Source organism: Boleophthalmus pectinirostris, unplaced genomic scaffold (genome assembly GCF_026225935.1).
Source record: "Boleophthalmus pectinirostris isolate CB_2022bp ecotype Guang Dong unplaced genomic scaffold, ASM2622593v1 HiC_scaffold_13, whole genome shotgun sequence".
In the NCBI taxonomy this organism is placed as follows: Eukaryota; Metazoa; Chordata; class Actinopteri; order Gobiiformes; family Gobiidae; genus Boleophthalmus; species Boleophthalmus pectinirostris.
Genome location: NW_026571036.1, coordinates 21,306,849 through 21,327,351, shown reverse-complemented (window position 1 = coordinate 21,327,351; position 20,503 = coordinate 21,306,849). Strand labels below are relative to the sequence as shown.

Genomic DNA, 20,503 nt, shown 5'->3' with positions numbered 1-20,503 from the left:
GTACAGTGGGGGAAGGTAACAAAGTACAAGTAGTTAAGTACTGTACTGTACTTAAAATTGCATTGCGTAACATTTCTGGTGGAGGGTCCGTCAAATGCTTTTCTTCATGTAGATGTTATTGATTTTCCTGGATTTGTATGACATTAAACACATTTATCTTGTATTTATTCATTATGGGTGTTTCTACTGCTCAAAAATACTATACATCTCTCTGTGAGGGGGTGCCTCTCCACAGATCTGACCTATAAAGTAGCCTTCCTTGAGACAGATATGTTTAATCTCTACTGTGGAACATATAAAGCAATAACATCTCCATGAAGGCAACCAGGTGGGCCTAGCTCAGTTTTACTATTTTCTTTACATTTGAGAACATGTATCTGCACTTTCTACTCCTCTGCATTTTTAACTGGACTTGATATAGTTTTAGGGGTTATTTTTTACCATGTCTGTAGTTATATCCTGACTAAAGGTTCTGAGTTTAAACTTCAGCTTTCAGCAAACAAAAATAAATTAAAAAATTCATAATAAAACTTAAGAATTGATTCATATTGCAGCAGTTGACCAAAAAATGTGTATTATATTGTAATCAATATCACTACTCAACACTCAACCAATTAACAACACTTTATCAAAATCAGTTTGAAATACTTTTAACATTTTACTGTTTAAAAACTTTTAAACTTTACTTTTAAGGTGCACTATGTAACTTTTTGGATGGGATATGTCACCTTCTTGTTTCTATGGATATGGCATTGCTCTGCTTGGAATGTTCCACAGTATGACATTAAAAAAATCTAAGTTATTACAGATGATTTTACTTTTAGAAATGCCTAGAAATACAGGCATTCTGATGGAGTGCGGTCACCTCTCCACAGATCTGACCTGTACCTTGGTCTGGTTTGGTCTCCATGATGATAGAAAGGTTTAATACCATAGAGTGAAACATTCAAGACAAAGCAATAACATCTCCATAGAGAAAAGCATTTGATGGACCCTCCACCAGAAACGTTACACAGTGCACCTTTATGTAACAAAATTGAGTACTTCATCTACCACTGGTTTTGTAACATGCTGTTGGATTCAGTCTGTCAATGGACAAAAGTGGGTCTAATCTGACAGAAAATCTCTGTTTGAATGTGTTGTGTTTATGTGAGGTGTGGTGCTGAAATCTGCCCTGTCTCCAGTGAAAGGATCGGGTTTTAGAATGGCAAAACAAAACGCCTGCTTCAACTGCTCCAAACTGTACAGGCTTATTCAAAAAGTCTGTTATAAATGAGGCACATATTTCAATTAGAAATGGACAAACTCGATGAATGAATCCGTCAACCAGGATAACTTTATTTATCCCCAAGGATGAGCTGAAGTACACTGAACTGTTAAAATACAATTACAGACTCAATCAGAGGTCCCAGTGCAGTTTAACAAGTTGTGTGATATGAAAATACTGTGGAAGTAGAGCAAAAAACACAAGGCTACAGCAGTATTATGAACAATAAGTGACTGTGACTATGATGGACAAAAAAAAGAGTGGATAACCTGACTTGACTGAATTAAAGAGGTGGAACTTACAAGTCGTGACTTGGACTCAAGTCAGGCTTGAGGCACTAGTTTGAGGACTTGAGGCTTGACTTGATAAAATAGATGAAGGCTTGAGACTGAACTTGCCTGTCTTTGACTTGGGAGTTGACTGAGACTTGGAAGCTAAAGACTTGAGACTTGCAAAACAACAACTTCCACCTTTTGCACCACTGCTATTACAGTTTACTGACCTGTACAAGTGATGATTCACATTATGTTACAATATTGCACGTTATTATTATAGTTAGATGCAGTGTTTATTGTATCAAGCAACAAATGTATTATTACTCTGTACCTGATTTGAAAAGCAGTTCATTTTAAACAGTTTGCCAGAGTCCAAATTTATTTCTCATTCATCTTATGCATCCCATGTAATCTAATTATTGACTGCACTGAGTTTATAAGCTCTTTTCACAGTTCTCAGAGTTACAAGTACCATGCTAATGTGCATTTTCTGATTATCTAACAATAATGCACTTTATAATTAGATGGTTAGAGTAAATAAATACAAAATGAAAATGAAAAAAGCTATGCCTAACTAAATAAGACTCTAGGATGATTTTCCTATCCTACTGCTTTATGAATAGCTCACAATAAATCCGCTGTGTAGTATTTCTTATGTTGTCCTCTTTCTCTCTGATCAGATGAAGAAGGAGCCACAGGATTCTCAGGCTTCTCGCAGTATGGCTCGTTCAGAGGCGGAGCTCCTTCACAGAACTACGAGGACCAGGGCTTTGGAGCAGGCCCGGGCGCTGGTCCAGGCATAGGCTTCAGTGCAGATCCACCCCCCTCTGGCCCCCCCTCTGGTCCTCCCTCCGGACCCCCCAGCATCAACTACAACAACATCCATGTCCCACCAGGAGCACACGCACCTGCCAACACTCCTGCTGAGCTGCCCCCACCCTCAGGTACATTATACACGTACTACAAAGACTAAACCAGGACTTTGCTCTGAATCCTCTTTCAACTATTGCATGTTACATAAATTGACAATACATTTAGCTTTTTGGGTAGTTTTTAGATGGTTTCCTAACAAAACAAAACAACCATTTACAGTTTATCATGTACCAACCTCTGCTTTGTGGCTTTTATATACATCCATATTTGATTAATAATAATAGAAAACCGTGAAAGTGGTTTATGTAACTTTTTGGTTGGAGGTTCTGCCACTTGCTAGTCTCTATGTTATTGCTTTGCTAGGAATGTTAAACAGTTTGGCACTAAACTTTCCAACTTTCATTTGGTAAATAACAGATATTTATATTGCTAAAAAAAACTAAAAAACATGAATTCTTACTGAGAGCAGGGGTTGTTTCTCCACAGATTTGACCTGTAACTTTTCCTGTTGGCGGATACACTGAATGCCAAACTGTGGAACATTCTAAGCAAAGAAATAAATCACCATGGGGTTTAGTGTGCACCTCAAACAGCCTTAAAAAAGAACTATTACTAAAAGTGTCACTGAATCCAATTACTACTTTCATTCTACTACATTCATTTCAGCACCAGGTCAGACACCAACACAACTTCTCTTATCTCTGCTTTTGTTGGCTATAACACAAGGACAATAATACACATCTAAATAGTCATTATATCTTTCTATTAACCGCTCTGTCCCTTTATCTCCCTGTCGTAATCCCATCCTTAATTTCCCCTGATAACTCTCTAATACGTGACGCTCTCTCTCCATCTCTGGCACTAGGCTGTCCCCATAGGATTGTCTGATGCTCTAAAACTAACAGTGCACTGTGTGTGGCGGTCTGACTGTAAAACCTCCAACAAATGTTTAGAAAGTTCTCCAGAGGTTTAGCGCGGTGACTTCAGACAGAGCTCCAAAGACTGTGTCTGTTCTTATGGTGTCATACCAGATTCTTTAAACGTATGGAAGATGTTTATATTAAGCTACAGGCAATAGTGAGGAGGAGGAGTCTGGCTAAGTCAAGTCTGCATTGGGGTTAAATTAGGTTAAAGGCCATAAAATATGCAGCCAATAGATACATGGACAAGAATACATAAAAGACATTTGGGTTGGTTTTATTGTGATATACATTTGAGTTTCCAACAGCAACTGAGGAGAGGCTGGCAGCTACCAATGCTTAAAGGTGCATTGTGTAACTTTTTTGATGGTGAATCCTGCTTTTCTTCTTGGAGATGTTATTTCTTTGTCTGATATGTTTCACAGTAGGATATTAAACCCTTTTGTCATCATGGAGACCAAACCAGACCATGTTTCTAAGTATTTCTGAGTTATAAAACCACTTGTAATTGAATAAGCGTAAGGTTGAACTGTTCAGTGTCATACTGTGGAACATTTCAAGCAGAGCAATGACATATCCATAGAAACAAGCAGGTGATGGACGTCCAGCCTAAAAGTTACACAGTACACCTTTAAAGGTGCTTCACTTTTGTACATAAACATCTGTGCGTTTTAAGCATAGTAACTGTCTCTGCATGTATACTTCCAAATGTTTCTTATGTCAAGGCTGTGTTCTGTTAAATAATCACCAGAGGGCGCTGAGGAGACTGACCAGATTACGAACAGACCAACACAGAGGTCGGACAGAAGCCTATGCGTAGCTGTACGCATCTAGAACGCAGAACATAAATGAGCCATAAAGCAGCTTGGGGCAGGGGCCAAAAACTCATCATCATCATCATTATGAAGGAATAAAAAGTGATGAGTGGAAACAAAACATCTGGCTGTAACTTACGCAGCCCAAAACAAGTCCAAATACTATTAAAAAAAAAAAAAAAAAAAACTTTCCATCCTCAGCTTCCTCTTTTTAACACCTAACTTTGTGGTCTTTCTACATCCTTAAAGGGGCACTCTCTAACTTTTTTTTGATGCTGTCTGTCTGTCTCCATGGAGATATTTTGCTTTGTCTGGAATGTTACACAGTATGGCATTACACATATCTATATCTTGCATTTATTCTGCAACAATTATTGCTCAGAAATACTTTGAAAACATGCATTATTACTATGAGTGGGGTTGCCTTTCCATGGCTCTGATTTGTGGCTAGGCCTTCTGACATCATCTGCTTGTCTCCATGGAGATGGATAAGTTTAATGCTATACTATGGAACAGAATGCAACACAATAACATCTTCATGGGGACAAGGGGATGCATTATATATTCTTTTAAACCAACTATTTCAATCTGGAAACCGTCTGTTGTAATTATCCATAAGTTAATTATAAATAAGACCTTCTCTCATAATGAGCTGTCAGTTTGAGTACTGATTGCTATCTTCAGTACATGAATCAAACTAACAGAAAAGCAGTTGCAATACTCATCTATTTCATTTAACAGAGCCTCCAAAACCAGTGCCTACACCCAGAACGATGCCTGCTCTCGACCCTGCTCTGCTAAACGCCCAGCCACAAGGTAAATCTATCTCCACTTGGTTAAAATCCTATTACCTTTTATTACTTCACAGCCCTACATAAAGGCTGCTACAGTGCTCAGAGTAATGATCAATTTGGACAGCCTCTGTTCCTCTGGGCACAACTCTGGCCTCTAAAAACAAAAGTCTCTCTTGATTTTTTCTTAAGCCTGTTGTGGTTTGAATGAAGTGAGACCCAACGTGCCCAAACCACAATACAATAACCAGAAATAGAAAGTGGACAAAAGCAATAAAGGCAAAGCATGTACAAGCTAATGAGGTTTTAATGTAGTGGGCAAATGTTAGCAAAATGTGGTACATATGTGGTATGTGATTATTGAATGGCGTGTTCCCAAAACTGATGCAAATGGCTGGTGGTTCAATCCCCACAATGGCAGTGCACATTTACTTTGTGTCATTGGGCAAGACATCACCCACCTTGCCTGTTCTGTAAATGCAAGGTAAGTATTATTATTAATGTTAATATTGTATGTGATAATAGAATACCACAGGATCACATCAAAAATGCATCTTCAACAAGGTGGGCTCATTTTTCAGTATCATCATGTTTTGCACAATTAAAATTGTCAACTACAAAGCCAGAGATGACTTACTTACTCCACATTCACACTATATTTACACCAGGAATGTGCTTGTGAATCCATCTTATTTTATTAGGACATTTATAGCTATGAAAAAAGTGTGTGGGTTACAGTCTGTACAGAGAAGCCTTCTGATTTAAACTCTTAACGATCCACAGGATGTCAACATATGTTTGATATAAAGTTGGAGTTTGCACTTTGGATGGCTGTGAAGGCTGTTAATTGGCTTCTAAATCAGTTTGAGATGTCTTCAGTAATATTTCCCCTGTGCTAACCTCCATGGAAACAGTTTTACAATGTGCAAAACTTAAAGGGGCACTGTGTAAGTTTTTGGGTAGGGGGTCTACAACCTGCTTATCTTGGAAATTGTTTTGCTTTACCTGAATGTACCCAGGTTTGGTATTAAATTTACCAATCTTGGTTATGTTGTGTGTTTTGTTTATTATCAAAAGTGACAAATGACTGCATATTTCAACAGCATCACCTGCTTGTGTCCATGGATATCAGTTGAATGCCATACTGTGGAACAATCCTGACAAATCTCCATTCTGAGATGTGGTGTACCTTTCACCCAAAAAAGTGGCATAGTACAACTTTAATCTTGGTTTTTAGCTTTCAGGTTTTCCAGTGGCCACCCACTGAGATCCGATTTGGTGTGGCCGTTATCTTCTTTGTATGATGTTAAAATATTTTAGCAGTTTTTGCACGTTGTAAATTTTAAGGCTGAATGGTGGTGGTTGGTTTAACAGTCTTTGAACTGGAGGTTTCATTTTGGTTTTGTGTCATAATACAAAAATTTCTAATTCGATTTTCGGTAAAGGTAAATACTCAATGCTGAAAAGCCTATATTTTTGTTCCTGCAATATAATTACATTTTCAATACATAAATATTATAATTATGTTACTTTATTTTCATGTGATAGTAGTATTAGTAGTTATAGATCAAGACTATTCTAAAACTATTCAAGAAAGGTCAAATGTTGCCCTGTTCTTGTTGTTTCTTTTTTTAATTTATATTTCGAAATAGAATATAACTTTTTGACATCTCCACTATTGTAAAAAGGTCAAGGAATGAATCAGTTTCTCTACATCTCTTAGTAGCATCTTTCTAATTCATCTCAACACTACAGATCAAACGTGAGCCCATCCAGAACAAGAACAGAAAGCTCCCGAAGTGTGCACATCTCAGTGGGTGACACACTTTGACATAACCTTTTCAAAAATCAGTGTAAGATTAGACTTTATATATGCACCCACAGCAGCCACACTCACAGTCCTTTATGTGAAATGCCACTTTTATATTCTCTATCTGACAGACCACAGCACGGGGCCTGTCTCCGAAATTGACCTCACTACAGCTTTAAATATGTGTAGAAAAGCAAATGAATGGATGCAGTTGTTGGAACATTACGGGGCAAAGCTGTGGCATCTTTATGAGACAAATATGTGGCAGACCCTCCACCAGAAAAGTTACACATTGCACCTTTAAGTAAATTTTACAGTGGACACTTTTTGCTGTTACTTTATTACATTTAAGAGCCAGTATCTGTATTTTCTACTCCATTTAATTTTTAAGGACTCAAAAGTAAAATACTTTTTATTATTTTGTAAGACATGCTGAAAAGTTTATTTAACATGTTCTTTGACTGAGTAAACAAAAATATTATCAATAAAAAAGCAAGGGGGAAAAAATCAATACATATGGAGCTTTATTAGATCTCAAAATCTGTGTGAGATACTTGTACTTTTTACTCTTTAAGTTCATTTTTTCATGTGATTTTTTTTTTTTTTTTTTTTGCTCTGGTATCTGCACCTTTGAGTAACTGAGTGCAACTGAGTACTTCTTCCTCCACTGCTATTTATATGATGTTCAAGCTATTATTATTATTATCCACTTTCTATGTTGCACCGTTGGGCCAAAGCAAATTCCTGGGAAAACATCTGATTCTGATTTGACACTCGGATCAGTTTTATGTCAGTCTTTATTCTTGCTGTTGTGTTTGTCCAAATTCTATAGAACTTTTCTTGCAACTTTTTACTACCATCATAGCAATAGGGCTGTATAACAAAACACTTCTTTTCCTTCGTATTGATCAATTACTTTTGATTCAATTTTATTTTGCCTTATCAGAAACAAAATTAAAACAATTTCAAGACCCAAGAACCAAGCTGATCTTGGAGTCAAGTAGACAGGTTGAACGTCTGTTAAAATGATAATTATTGCACTGCCCTGATCACAACCAATCACAAAGCATATATACATTAAAGGTTGATAGTCAGGTATTTTATAGAATGACTGAAACAACCAGACAAAGTATGAAATGAACCACTACAAAATGTGAAATCAGAATCATAAGTTTTACTAGGAATTTGCTTTGGCCTTACAGTACAACATAAGCAATGTTGTTGTAAAGGCATTTAGGCAAAGTAAAGAATGTTGATTGTATCCGTCTGAATTCTACAGAACTTGAGAAAGACTTGACATAATACTTTCAAGCCTGGATAAAGATACGGTGAAGTATAAAGTAAAGAAGCGTCTGCAGTAAAACATTTTGCCATAGCACAGCATAACCGCTCAAGTCATTCTACTCTCCAGACTCTGCTGTATCTATAGGTGTCATTGGCCCTGTCCTCAACCAAATCAGAAAGTTTGTCTCAATCATAATAGTGACATAAACTGTTCATTTTTGTACTTTTCAGAAAACCTTGAAAGATAACAGCAATAATAGAAGGCATGAATGCACTCAACTACTGTACAGGATTCACTGTATTGGCTTAAATAAATATAAAAGGAGCTGTATCACCGTCATGTAGCTCTCAAAGTTACCCATGTTTATTTATTTTTCAAGTTATGATCCTCCCGGAAAAAATATATATATTAAAAGAAAAACTTGGAACCTCTGATGAATCCCCAAGTGTATCCAATTCCTTTAGCGTATTATTATTATTATGTCCCTGCTCATTCCACTCATTTTTCTTGCAGAACAATAACAGCTATGGCATTGAATAGTGAAAAAAGCACGAGCAGACATTGTTCTCTTCATGATGACAGTGTATAGGATAAAGAATGCGTACGCATAACTACTATATCTGTAGAGATCATGTGGACAGAGGAGATGGAGTGACATGGAGTGATAGGAGGGCGGTGGCGGTTCAGTCTGTCTGGTCAGAGAGGACTTGTTGATATCTTGATCTCTCTTCACTGTACACTCAAATGAGATTGCACCAGAGCTATTTAGACTCTTGTCAGCCATGTCAAATATGAAGCTGTGTTGAGCTCCTTCTGCCGGTGCCTGCTTCAGATTGTTGCTATGGGAAACCACACAATATTTACTGTTAAATAATGGTTTTAGAATTGGACACAAAGTAATAATCCAAAATAAATGCGTTAAGTAAATTGGACTTGATATTGGCGTGTGTGTATAATTTTCTAATCAGCCAATTTTAATTTTTTTTGCCAACTCCTCAGTTCCTCTGTATCCTGCATTACACGGACTTAAATACATTATGCCAGCTCTCTTTTTCTCTCCCTCCCTCTCTCATATACTCGTATTTGCCTTCCTCTCTTTCACCTTTCAATCACTCTCTGCCCCCTTCTCTATCCTTCTCTTTACTTTTTATCTCACCCCTCTCTTTCATTCATTCTCTACCTTCCCCTCTCTCCTACACCCTTGCTTACTTTTCTCGGAATGCCCTCTCTCTCTATCGCTTTCTCTCTTTTCGTCTGCTCCTCTCATTTCTTTCTTTATCTCTTCTACTCCCTCACTTTTTTCTCTATGCACCCTCTCCTTCTCTCTCTGTCTTTCATTCATGCTATCTCACTTTGTCTCTCTTTCTCTGTCGTGCTCTCTATTTCTCTCACCTCCCTCTCCTTCTCTCTCCCTCTGTCATCTCTCTCTGTCTCCTCCTCCCTCGCTCACTTTTTTCTCAATGCCCCCTCCTTCTCTCTATCTGCTCCTCTTCCCTCTCATTCTCTCTCCCTCTACCCCCTACCCCTCTCTCCCTATTTCTACTCCTCCGTTATTCTGTGAATGTGCCTTACCCTTAAACGGTATATTAAGAAAGTATTTAATAACACGCTTCCAACCCATCCGGATTAGTTCGGTCTGGGTGCCACAGATTTCACCAAGCGCTTCTCACACTTTTGGAAATTAAGTGCATTTTCAGCACTGCTCGGGTGACATGAATAATTCAAAATCTTCCGTAAGTTTATATTTTTTAGATAATACCTCCAACATAATTAATGTGTTTGGGAATAATTTGGCTGGGTTCGATGCATAAATAATGAAAAGGCATCTCCGGGCACCTCACTGAATGTTTTTGGAGTTTGTAATAGTTGGGCCAAGTTGAACATGTGTTTTTAATTCACAAACTTGGCGCTTCTTCACGTTTTGTTTTCGCACTATATTTTCTGCCCTAAAGTGAGATCTACAACTGTGTTATCAGATGAACAACAAAACCAAGGAAACCAAGAATAACAAAGAAAATATTACCAAGAAGAAGTGTTGAGGAAACAATTTATAAAAACGTTTGATTGTGCAAGCTTTCAAAGTTAGTCATAGGGTGGTTGTTATTCTTACCAAATGCCCAGTGCTGGAGTAGTGCCTATTTTTTGTTAGTTATTTAAGCTATCATTTGTATTTCCAAAATTTGATTAAATTTAGATTCGAATGAGAACTAATTTTGTTTAACCACAAGTATTGTTCAATCAACTTACCTCAGATGTTGAAACCAATGATTTCATCTTGAAGTCATCTTTGTGTTTTCAATCTAAAATCTTCAATTTCCGGCCCAGTCCATGCCTCATGTTTGAGACTTTTTTGGACCTATCACAAACAAATCTAAAACATGCAATAAATACAATAAATGTCTCTCTCCAAATGTACTGTTATTTTGTGAAGTAAGTGCTATGACTCATCAGCCAATTAATATGGTAATAGAAAAAGTGGAGTTATTATTCACATTAACTACTAGAAGATAAGTGTATTCAAAACAGCTTGATTAGTGAAGAATTGCCTATACTTTAATATATTATCCATTTCCATAACATGCAATTGTAACATAACATGCAGTCATGTAATATCCAGTTCAATAATGTTAGTGATTCTAATATCTGTATGGGTTATACACAGAAAATACTTGCAGTGCCATTTGGTGAATGCTCCACTGTGTTTTTGAACTCCCTACACCTTTACTAGAATCATTTGGATGATGGAATTTCCAATCTACTGAACTAAAGTAAAAGGTAGCTGTTAGATTGAAAACTTCATGACATCACAAGGTGGAATAGAGCATTTTCAGCTTTGGAGATGTAGATAGACTAATAATAAAGGATTACTCAAATGTGTGACTGAAACAAAAGATAACCGCAGGTATGGTTTTGAGGACGTAACAGCATTCGAGTCAATTGTCAATAATATCGGACCTTTAAAGCCACCTTGGTACTTCAGTTATTGATATAGATCCGATTATTTGGATTTTAAATTATTCTACTTAAATTGTATTTGTTCATTCAACAGAAATAATTTAGATAAAAAACATGGGGGGGTGTGCATGTGTGTGCACACGCGTGTGTGTGATTTATATAGGCACACATCCCTCATATCCATTATAGCAGACCCCAGAGACTGTGCCATTGGCTCAGTGCTGTTGCCTGGAGATGGATCGCTGTGTTAATTAACTCTATGTGACAGTCCTTATTGACGACAGTAAGCCCCTTTAGATTCATGATCAAACATGTGTTCAAATTCTCTTTTGGTTATAACTCAATCTGTAGCTGTAAATATGGGACCACTGCCAGAACCTAAATATATTTAAACATTTAAAAAAAATCATAGAAATCATAGTTATTAGACAAAGGGGAAAAAACTAATATATTGACAGTAAAATGGTTTATTTGTTGTTATGAAATTGTGAAGATCAGATGAGCCATAAGTTGATTTTTTAATTGACCCAAACACCCTTTTAAGTGAGGTGAGAGCATGGATCTATAAGAACTGGATAAGACACACCCCCTCTGTCCCTCTGTCCACGAGCGAGGTTGATTTGTGACCGCTCTATAGGTACTACAGCATTGTGCAGCATAATGCATTTTTGAAATCAAAGTGCTTGTGTTCGGCTGACATGGCATTGGCAGCTTTCATAAAGGTCAGATTTTGTAGAGATTCTTTTTTATATCACCCAAGCACCTAAAAGTTAGCTTTGTTAGATTTAGCCTAGCCCTGCTCTGAGTCAGGCGATAGCCCCGCTCCAGCAGCTAGTGCTCTGATTGTTCTGAACTGTATGTTTCTGACATCACACAGTTTGTGGCATAAGGACAGTATTCAGGAAGTAATGCAGAATTAAAAATCATTTTTGGCGGCAATGTGCCAATGAGCACAGGCCTTTGAAAACATTACGACTCCATATTGGATTCATCTTCCAGATTTTATTCTAGTTCTTTGGTTGAAAACCTGTCTATAAAGCCATTATAATGTCTCGTGTGGCATTTCTGCATTGGGCATATTTATTTTCTTTTGAATGTTTCATGCAGAATGGTAATGGCAGTTTACCTTAAAGATACACTGTGTAACTTGTAACTTGTGCTGGTTGTGGCTATAGCTGCTTGTCCCCATCGAGATGTAATTGCTTTGCCCTAATTTTTGCACCCTTTTTTACATTCTTACTGTAAACAGGATTGCCTCTCCACAGATTTGACTTGTAACTTGTCTCCATGGAGATGGTTGTGAAATAGCCTTGACTATAAACACTAAATATCTGCATCAGATTACTGCATTGTTAATCAAGTTTGTGTATCTGTCCCTATTCAAATAAACAGTAAATAAATAGCTAAGTTTAGGCCTGTTGATGCTTTGCAGCTGCTGTCATCAGCATTCTCTGGGGCTGTGGTGCTAACTGTAAGAACTGCTCTGTTAGAAGCTCTGTTACTGAAATTTGATTTTAATTTGAGCTGTGTTTCAACACAATCTGACCAGAAAGAAGCGATTTAGCTGGAACTACAACAGATGAGCTGATTTGTGCTGTTTAACAAGCCCCTCTCAGATAACATTACAGTCTCAAGCTAGCTAGCATTGGCCCACAGTTTCTCAGTTAATCACTCTTACATTTTTTGTTGTATTGATCACAGGCTCCTGAAAATATGTTTTTAAATCCATTTTGTATTTGTTCTTGAGTTTCCAGATAATATTAAAACTTTTTTGACAGTTTTTGCTGATGTGTGCATTGCATCACCATGGTAACTCCATGTATCTGCAGTGGTGGTTTAGAGCACCCCCAGCATGACGTGACTGCAAACCATCAACATACAAGGCAAAAAAAACTTCTTGGAGACCCGCTGATAACATACTCACCTCCAGAAATGTTTTGCAGCGCACCTTTACATATAAGCACATAAACTGTCTCACTTTCCATCCAGACACTGTCCTCCTCGTCTCCAGATCTGTATATTTGAACTGCTGTAGATGTTGGCGCGCTCCCATCTTCCTCCAGTCTGGCCTCTTGTTCTCTCAGCACATTTTCAGAGGAGGAGGCAGATCGCTGGGGGATTACAGGCTTATGGTCATGGTATAATTCAATTTCTGTCTCAAAAATCTGGTTTGTAAATACCATTGCACTGAGGGGGCATTACTGTGTGCACTAGGGATCCTATGAAAAGGGAACAGCAGGTCTCATGCACTGTACAGACAAATAATTACTGCCATTATTTTATATGACGCAACAAAGCTTTCAATGCAGACATCTTAGTTATGAAAATATAAAAGGTCAAATATATCCAATTATCTGGGTGTGGTATAATAAAAATACTAAGCTTTTATGTAGGAACAAGAGCAGCTACAGCGTGGACTCTTACATCACTGCATTATGTGTAAATGCAGAAGGAACTACATAAACATGATACTTTTCTCAGTTTTTGTGCTGCTGATTGCTGCTCTTAAGGGGCCCATATTGCTCAATTTTCTGATTTATTACAATGTTGTTTGTTTGTCATAAACATACCTCAAGTGTTGTTTTGCTTCAGTCACACAAATCCTGCATGTATTGGCTGAGTTCTTCTCAAACAGAAAACACTCCACCTTGTGATATCACGTGGTAATACAGGAAGTGCTCCACTGTGTTTTTAAACTCTTTACACCTTCAATAGAATAATTTTGGATCATTTCAGTCTGGGAATTGACAGTCTCTACTAAACAAAAGATAAAAGGTCAAACAATTGCTTCATGACATCACAAGATGCAACCGAGCATTTTGAGCTTTGGAGATTTAGACAGACTACTAATAAAGGGTTACTCAGATGTATGTGAATGAAACAAAACACAGCTCAAGGTATGTTTTTGAGGAGGTAGCAGCATTATAACCTGGCTTACAGCTCACGAGAGTCAATTTTGCACAATATAGAACCCTTAATTCAGAACATAGAGCATCCACCACAGAAGATCCATTCTTTGCCCAAACCTTGTGCTGAACAGAGGTCGACTTCTGGTGTCAGATTTACAGCCGGACTTAGTCGGACTGGTCTTGGTTGAGTTTGAGTTGGCCCTCTCTGGTCTGTCTGCAGAGCCTCAAGACTCAAGGGTTCAGTTACTGTAGTTATTATTGGGGGAACTCCTTGCATCTGAACATGTCCAACCAAAACTGTCGACTTTGCACTAAAATGGCTGTTTTTACACCATGTATCTTTAGTTAAACTTCTCTTTTTCAATTTTTTTTCTTTACTTCTACTAAGTGTTCATGTAAGTTGTCAGAGATGTTAAATGGTTAATTGAGGTAAATTAACCTGGGGCAGACTCATGACTAATTACACCAAAAGGTTCAATCTTTAATGTTGCCCAATGTCTTGCCCAGGGATCCAAAAACAGCATGAACTTGGAGGTGGAATAAAACATTCTAGGCCTGTCACAATAATTACTATCTCGACTTAAGGTTCAATACATGAAGTTCTAGAGGTGAATTTATGGTATTTTAAGATTGAGATTACTGGGATTTTTTTTAATTGGGTTAAAATGTAAGTGGCAAGAACTTGTCTTCAATATTATATTTTAAAAGACAATATATCGTACTTCAAAAAATCTTTTAAGTATTTTTGTTTATCTACCTTCAGCTTATTGATTTTTTTCTGATTACAGCAAATGGTTAGTAGCTGGCTAAGATTTCTTATTCAAGCCATTCTTAAATCATCATAGAGACTAATGAATAGGACTAATCCCAAACTGTAATCAGAACATACTGTATTTTTCTGACTTATTTTCATTTCAGTGCATTGTGATGTCTCTGGTAAATCTTAAAAGAGATTTTCCATGTGGTAGGAGCTGTTATTTTGATGCCTTTTCTGGCAACGTCTATGTATGTGCATAGAACAGTGATGCGTAACCTACTTACTACTTTGTTTTCTTTATCCATGTGTCCCCCAGCTGTAGATTATAATAAGTTTGATATGGGAACACACCCTTCTCCGTAACTTCACTTCAATCATATAAACTTGTGATGGGTGGATATGTTAAACCTGGTTTGAGTTAGAGTAATTCCCTGAAGGTCTATGCTAAAAACTCTGGTTGGACATGAACTAAAGGAGGATTTTCAATAGGGAAATGTGAGAGCCGAGATGAGGTACTGGTCCTGAATCAAATGTTTCTGAAGTTACAGAATGTGTTAAAGATTAGCATTTAGATAACTGTGTAAGCGACTGCCTTCTACTCTGTCATGATTTTGATGTACTTCAGGAGCAAATGGAGGCGTCAGGAAATTACTTTCTCCAATAATGAGCAGTACCTCTTCTTTGGGACATTTCATTACATCTTTAACCATCCACACACGATTTGGTGCATGAAATTGGAGGTTAGTTTGAAAAGGGAGCCTGTAAAGTGTGCTATCTGCGAACCTGATGGAGGCTTTCATTTCTTAAAGCCAAGGTGCACTGTAATTTTTCTGGTGGTGAGGTCTCCATCTGCTCGTCTCTGTGGGGATGTTATTGCTTTGATAGTATATATGCAGTATGGCATTAAATGGTCTATGTTTATTTATTAAATTACAGGATCACATCTCCTTAGATCAGACCTGTAACCTGGTCTGGTGGCGACACTTTTATTTGTTATCCTGTTTATTGCAATACTGTGGAACATTTCTGGCAGCAGTGTTGGTTAAATCCTGGATTACCTGTTTGATTTGTATATTTATGGACAGTGTTTGTGAGGAAGCAAACAGAAGATTTTAACCAAACATTGAAACCAGACTGTACAAGAAATGCTGTTCATGGGAAGAATCGCTGTCTGTACTGAAATTAAATTTATGCTGAAATAATTCATGAATAATCAAATAATGTTCATTAAAACTTAAGTATCTGATTTGTTTCACACAGTCTTTTCTAATTAGTACTTGATATCAGTAACTTGTGAAATACAAGCTCACTGTAAACCCATCATCATAATGAGAACTCCCTAATGTGGTTTTAATAGAGGACAATAAAACTCAAATTAATACCAAGAAATGCAGCAGCAGAAACATCAACAAAAAAATAAGGCCAAAAACAACACACCCATCTATCCTTGTAATTGTGTGTTTAGAGATTGGAGAGGACTGTAGTTCTATAGGTCTATATCTGTGGAGATGGTAGAGCAGAACGTGGGCCTGGTCTGAGGAGAGCAGGGTGGAGTCCTACGCTGTAATGAGCTCCAGAAAGTCAACATGAGAGACTGATGATCGGAGCTGGGACAAGGAAAATAAATGCTAAAACAGTAATCAACTGTTAGCGTCATAGACTAATTTAAAAGTAATTGGACTCAGAAATGCATAAACACAGTAGCTTATGAGCTAGTACTAGTATGCTTTTTGTACACGCTAATGTAATGTTAATCGCATGTGAAATACAACATGGTTCTAAATACTGCAATGGTATAGAAAGCAAACCTTTTAATAGTTATTATAGTAATGATGAAATGCATCCTCTTAGGTCGACACTTTACTGTTTACAAATACATTTCTCTTTAGTGTCGCCCGCAACCCAGAGTGATTGAATGTGTTAAAATTGCTTTGATAAAATAAGACTTTGCTGCAATGGAAATGAGTGAGTGATTGCTAGTGGCTGTAGTCTAGGCCATTGGCACAAAATGGCAGACTTATGTGTCTGTCAGCCCCAGGGCAAATGTGGCTTCAGTAGTAACTTACCACTATTGAGTGTGAATAGTGTCCTACTGTTGCGCTTTGAGAAGGGTGCCAAAGAAATGTCCGACAAACCAATGCTGCATTGGATGAGGCACAGTGGCTGAGTGGCTTTCACTTGCTCTCTCGGCTCATAGCCGGAAGGTTATGGGTCAGACTGTCAAGCCGCACGGGCTTTTCTGTGTAGAATTTGCCTGTTTCTCTTCGTGTCTGAGTGAGTTTTCTTTGGGCACTTTCCCTTCAATCCAAAACATGCACATAGAACAAATCCTCCAGCTAAGGTCGTCCTGAGTCTGTCCAAGTCGAACTCAAGCTCTGGACATGGGTCCCCAGGCAGGTACCAGCAGCTCAAGGCTCCTGACAGGTTGAACAACTTGGTTGGCAGAGAATGAATTTCCATCACTAATGATTAAAGGCGAATACATTAACTTTATATTCTACTTGACATTAATCCTTTATTGCTTCTCTGTCTGTCCTGTAGGTGGCGTGTCTCTCTCTGCCGAGGACTTCACTCGGGCTCAGAAATACTGTAAATATGCCGGCAGTGCCCTTCAGTACGAGGATGTGTCCACTGCCATTCAGAATCTGCAGAAGGCTCTCAAACTGCTCACCACTGGGAAAGAATAAAGCCTCTGTCTTTCCTCTATCTCCCATCTCCATCTCCTAAGCCCCTCCCCCAACACGCCTAGGCTCCGCCCCCAACACGCTGCCTCACGACCAGTAGACACAGACACTGCTCCAGGCTTACACACAATGCCCCAGTGTCCCAACATGGAGTTAAGAAGACAAGACAAAGCTGCAAGACGATTGGCTGAAATGTGACATGTGACCTCTCCGAGTTGTTAAGCAGCATATGAAGGTCAGGCAGATATTCAGAAATATTCGGTGTCTTTTTACTGAAGAAAACGCCACTGTGAGGGTCATTTATACAAAATACAATACAAAAAATGATTGGTTTACAATTGCTGAAATTTGTACTAAAATAAGGATTAACAAAACTCATTTAGTTAGGTTGCAAAACCCATATTGTAGACTAAAATTACATATGCTAAATTATTTTCACTATATGTTATCTTTCAATCAAACTAATTCACTAAAAATTACCAAAAAAATATTTTCAAATTCTCTTCCCTTGAAAATACTTTGTTATACTACTTGAAATATATTATGACCATTATTCGTTTGTCTTTACAAATCATATCACAGGTTGAGGAGATGATTGTATTTAAGGGGGACTTGATTCTTTCATTGCTGGGGTAGTTTGCATGGGACATATCACTGTGTCTTTCCCCCTTTAGGATACCTACCTTTATTTAACATTTTCTGCATTGGTGTAAAGACTCAATCTGTTCGAGACATTTACTGATTTGAATAAAACTTCTACATTCTCGTCTTCTCTGCTTACTTAATTATGCAAGTACACAGTTTTGATTGAACTTCCTTGCGTAGTGAAATTCAAATGAACCAAATGACTTCAGGTTAGAAAAGAGTCCATTCAATCAGAATTTAGCTTTGGTACTGTTTAAACACAATTAATTTTACAATGCAGACATTTATAATTCAGGAACATATCAGGCTGTTAGTCTAGTTCACCATGTGTTTGGGGATAGTTTCATGGGGACCTTATTGAAAACGGACAGGAAGTGAACCTCAGGGGTCGCCACCATAAAGGAGTTCGAAGTCCCTTCACCTGATTTTGAATGAAGAGGACGCATGTTTTTCCAAATGCTTTACAATGATCTTTTGATTGACTATTCAATATTTAAACTGTATATATTGTTATGGTAGTTTAGTCTTATGTTTTGGCCAGAGTTTTTGTCCCTTATTGTTTGTCAGCATGCGCTTTCGACTCCCCTCAAATTCAGGTTTCACTTGATAACAAATACGTCTTAAGGGAAATAAGTTAGTTCAAGTTCTGTTCATAGTTAGCTATAAAGTTATGTATGCAATTTACACTTTTGCTTATTAAAATGCATTATTCATATTTATGCAACACTTTGAATTAGTACAGTTAATCACCCTTCTGCCTCTGAAGCCCTCTCCAGTATGTTTATATATGTATGTTCACTCCTTAAAGTTCTCAACATGGACATAAACATCTGGCTTTAGCAAGTTCTGAAGAGGTTTAAGATGACTTTCAGGAAAACAAGTACGGTATTTAACTTATCTGTCTCCATGGGCACAAGCTGGTGATGCCACAAGCCAAGTTACAGATCATATGTTGAGAGTCGAGTCTGCTTAAAGTAAAAAATGTTACATATTTTTGTGCAAATGTGCAATTAAATAACGCAAAATGGATAGAACGTTACAAAGACCACTTTTAAAGGTACTACATTATGCAAAATTGACCCTTGTGAGCTTTAAGCCATGTTGCAAACATAAGCCAACGTTGTCACCTCAAAAATGCATCTGGAGTTGTCTTTTGTTTCATTCACATGTTTGCGTAACCCTTTATTATTATCATAAAGTGATAGTTTTGAAGTTAACAGCTACTTTTTACCTTTAATTCAGTAAAGAATGGCAATTTCAGGGCTGAACTTATCCAAATGATTCTAGTGAAGGTGTATGAAGTTTAAAAGACAGTGGAGCACTTCCTGTATCACCACAGATCATTTCAAGGTGGAACAGTGTTTATTCTTTGAGAGAAAAAGTCAGTCCGTTTGAGTGTTAAACATGTGTGAATGAAACAAAACACAACTCCAGTTATGTTTCTGATGAGGAAACATTAAAACATAGATCAGAAAACAGCGCAACATGAATCCTTTAAATTCAGCGCTATGGGACAGTTTCTACTAATACTGAGACTTTGCGCCTGTCCCAAAATGAAACAAGTACTGTACACTTCTCCTAAAACCTTTCCGAACTGTTCAGTAAGCATTTAAAACCATCTCCAAAATGATTTAAAACTGTTTCATTTGATCCCTCACACTTCCTGTTCTGTGCTCAGTTCTGTTGGAGATATTTTTAGTGCGGAGCTCATGTCATCCAAATCATACCAGATTTATAGTTCAAAGGTCCAGTTAATTTACCTCTGAGAAAGTCTCCAGAATTCAGCCATCAATCTTTAAAATAGTCCAGGATTTAAACTGTCAACCGTGTGTCTGTCACTTCCCCGGCCAAGGACACTATGTAAGTCCATAATATCTTAGCAGTGCAGCTGGAACCAACACATTAAGGTAAGATCCTACAAATACATTTTATGAAGAGATATTATTTCCCTACAAACATAACATACAGTTTTTTGGGGGTTTTTTAAGTCGCTTTTTGTATTTGTCTATTGAAAGTTGAAAGTTGACATTTGCCAAACAGCTCATGCAAAATCCTAAACAGAATTTTCAGTTTCCTGATCAATCATTCTCCAGAAGCAAGTTTTCCCATCAAAACTCAAACTTGGATCTCGTGTTTTTCTGTGTTCTTTTATTCAATTGATAGAGCAGTTCAGAAGTTTTAGTTCAGAGAATCACTGGTTTAGTGCAGTCTCACATGGGGGTTCATATGTTACACATATTATACACATATGTTACACTTAGCTCTTTTGTTGGCCTTTAGAATTCCAACTTGGCAGATAGAGTAAAATTTGTTTTTAACAGATGTTGCAAGTTTTAGTGATTTTATACACGTTTCCTGTTTCGATCATTGGATCCTGCAGCCAGGCTGGTGTCACCTAGTGCTTCTACTCAATTTCATTTCTCTCCAGCGACGAGGTCAGGAATTAGAATACACTAGACGGTTTACAAGAACCCTAGAAGTGCGAGTCCAGGCACCAGTCAATCAGCGAAAAGCCTT

The 20,503-nt window shown here is 37.6% G+C and overlaps 1 protein-coding gene across 2 annotated transcripts in view; it reads left to right on the top strand.

The window, feature by feature from the left end:
* Positions 1-18,110, top strand: part of vta1 (vesicle (multivesicular body) trafficking 1) — a 63,953-nt gene extending 45,843 nt beyond the window's left edge. Inside the window, exons 6-8 of one of the 2 annotated variants that reach the window (XM_055149428.1) lie at positions 2,223-2,486; positions 4,892-4,966; positions 17,199-18,110. In XM_055149428.1, the coding sequence (XP_055005403.1) occupies positions 2,223-2,486; positions 4,892-4,966; positions 17,199-17,344 (485 nt within the window). In that variant the 3' untranslated portion in view covers positions 17,345-18,110. The remainder of the gene's footprint in view (positions 1-2,222; positions 2,487-4,891; positions 4,967-17,198) is intronic. The other variant, XM_055149429.1, reaches the window with a different exon arrangement.
* The last annotated feature ends 2,393 nt before the right edge of the window (positions 18,111-20,503 follow it).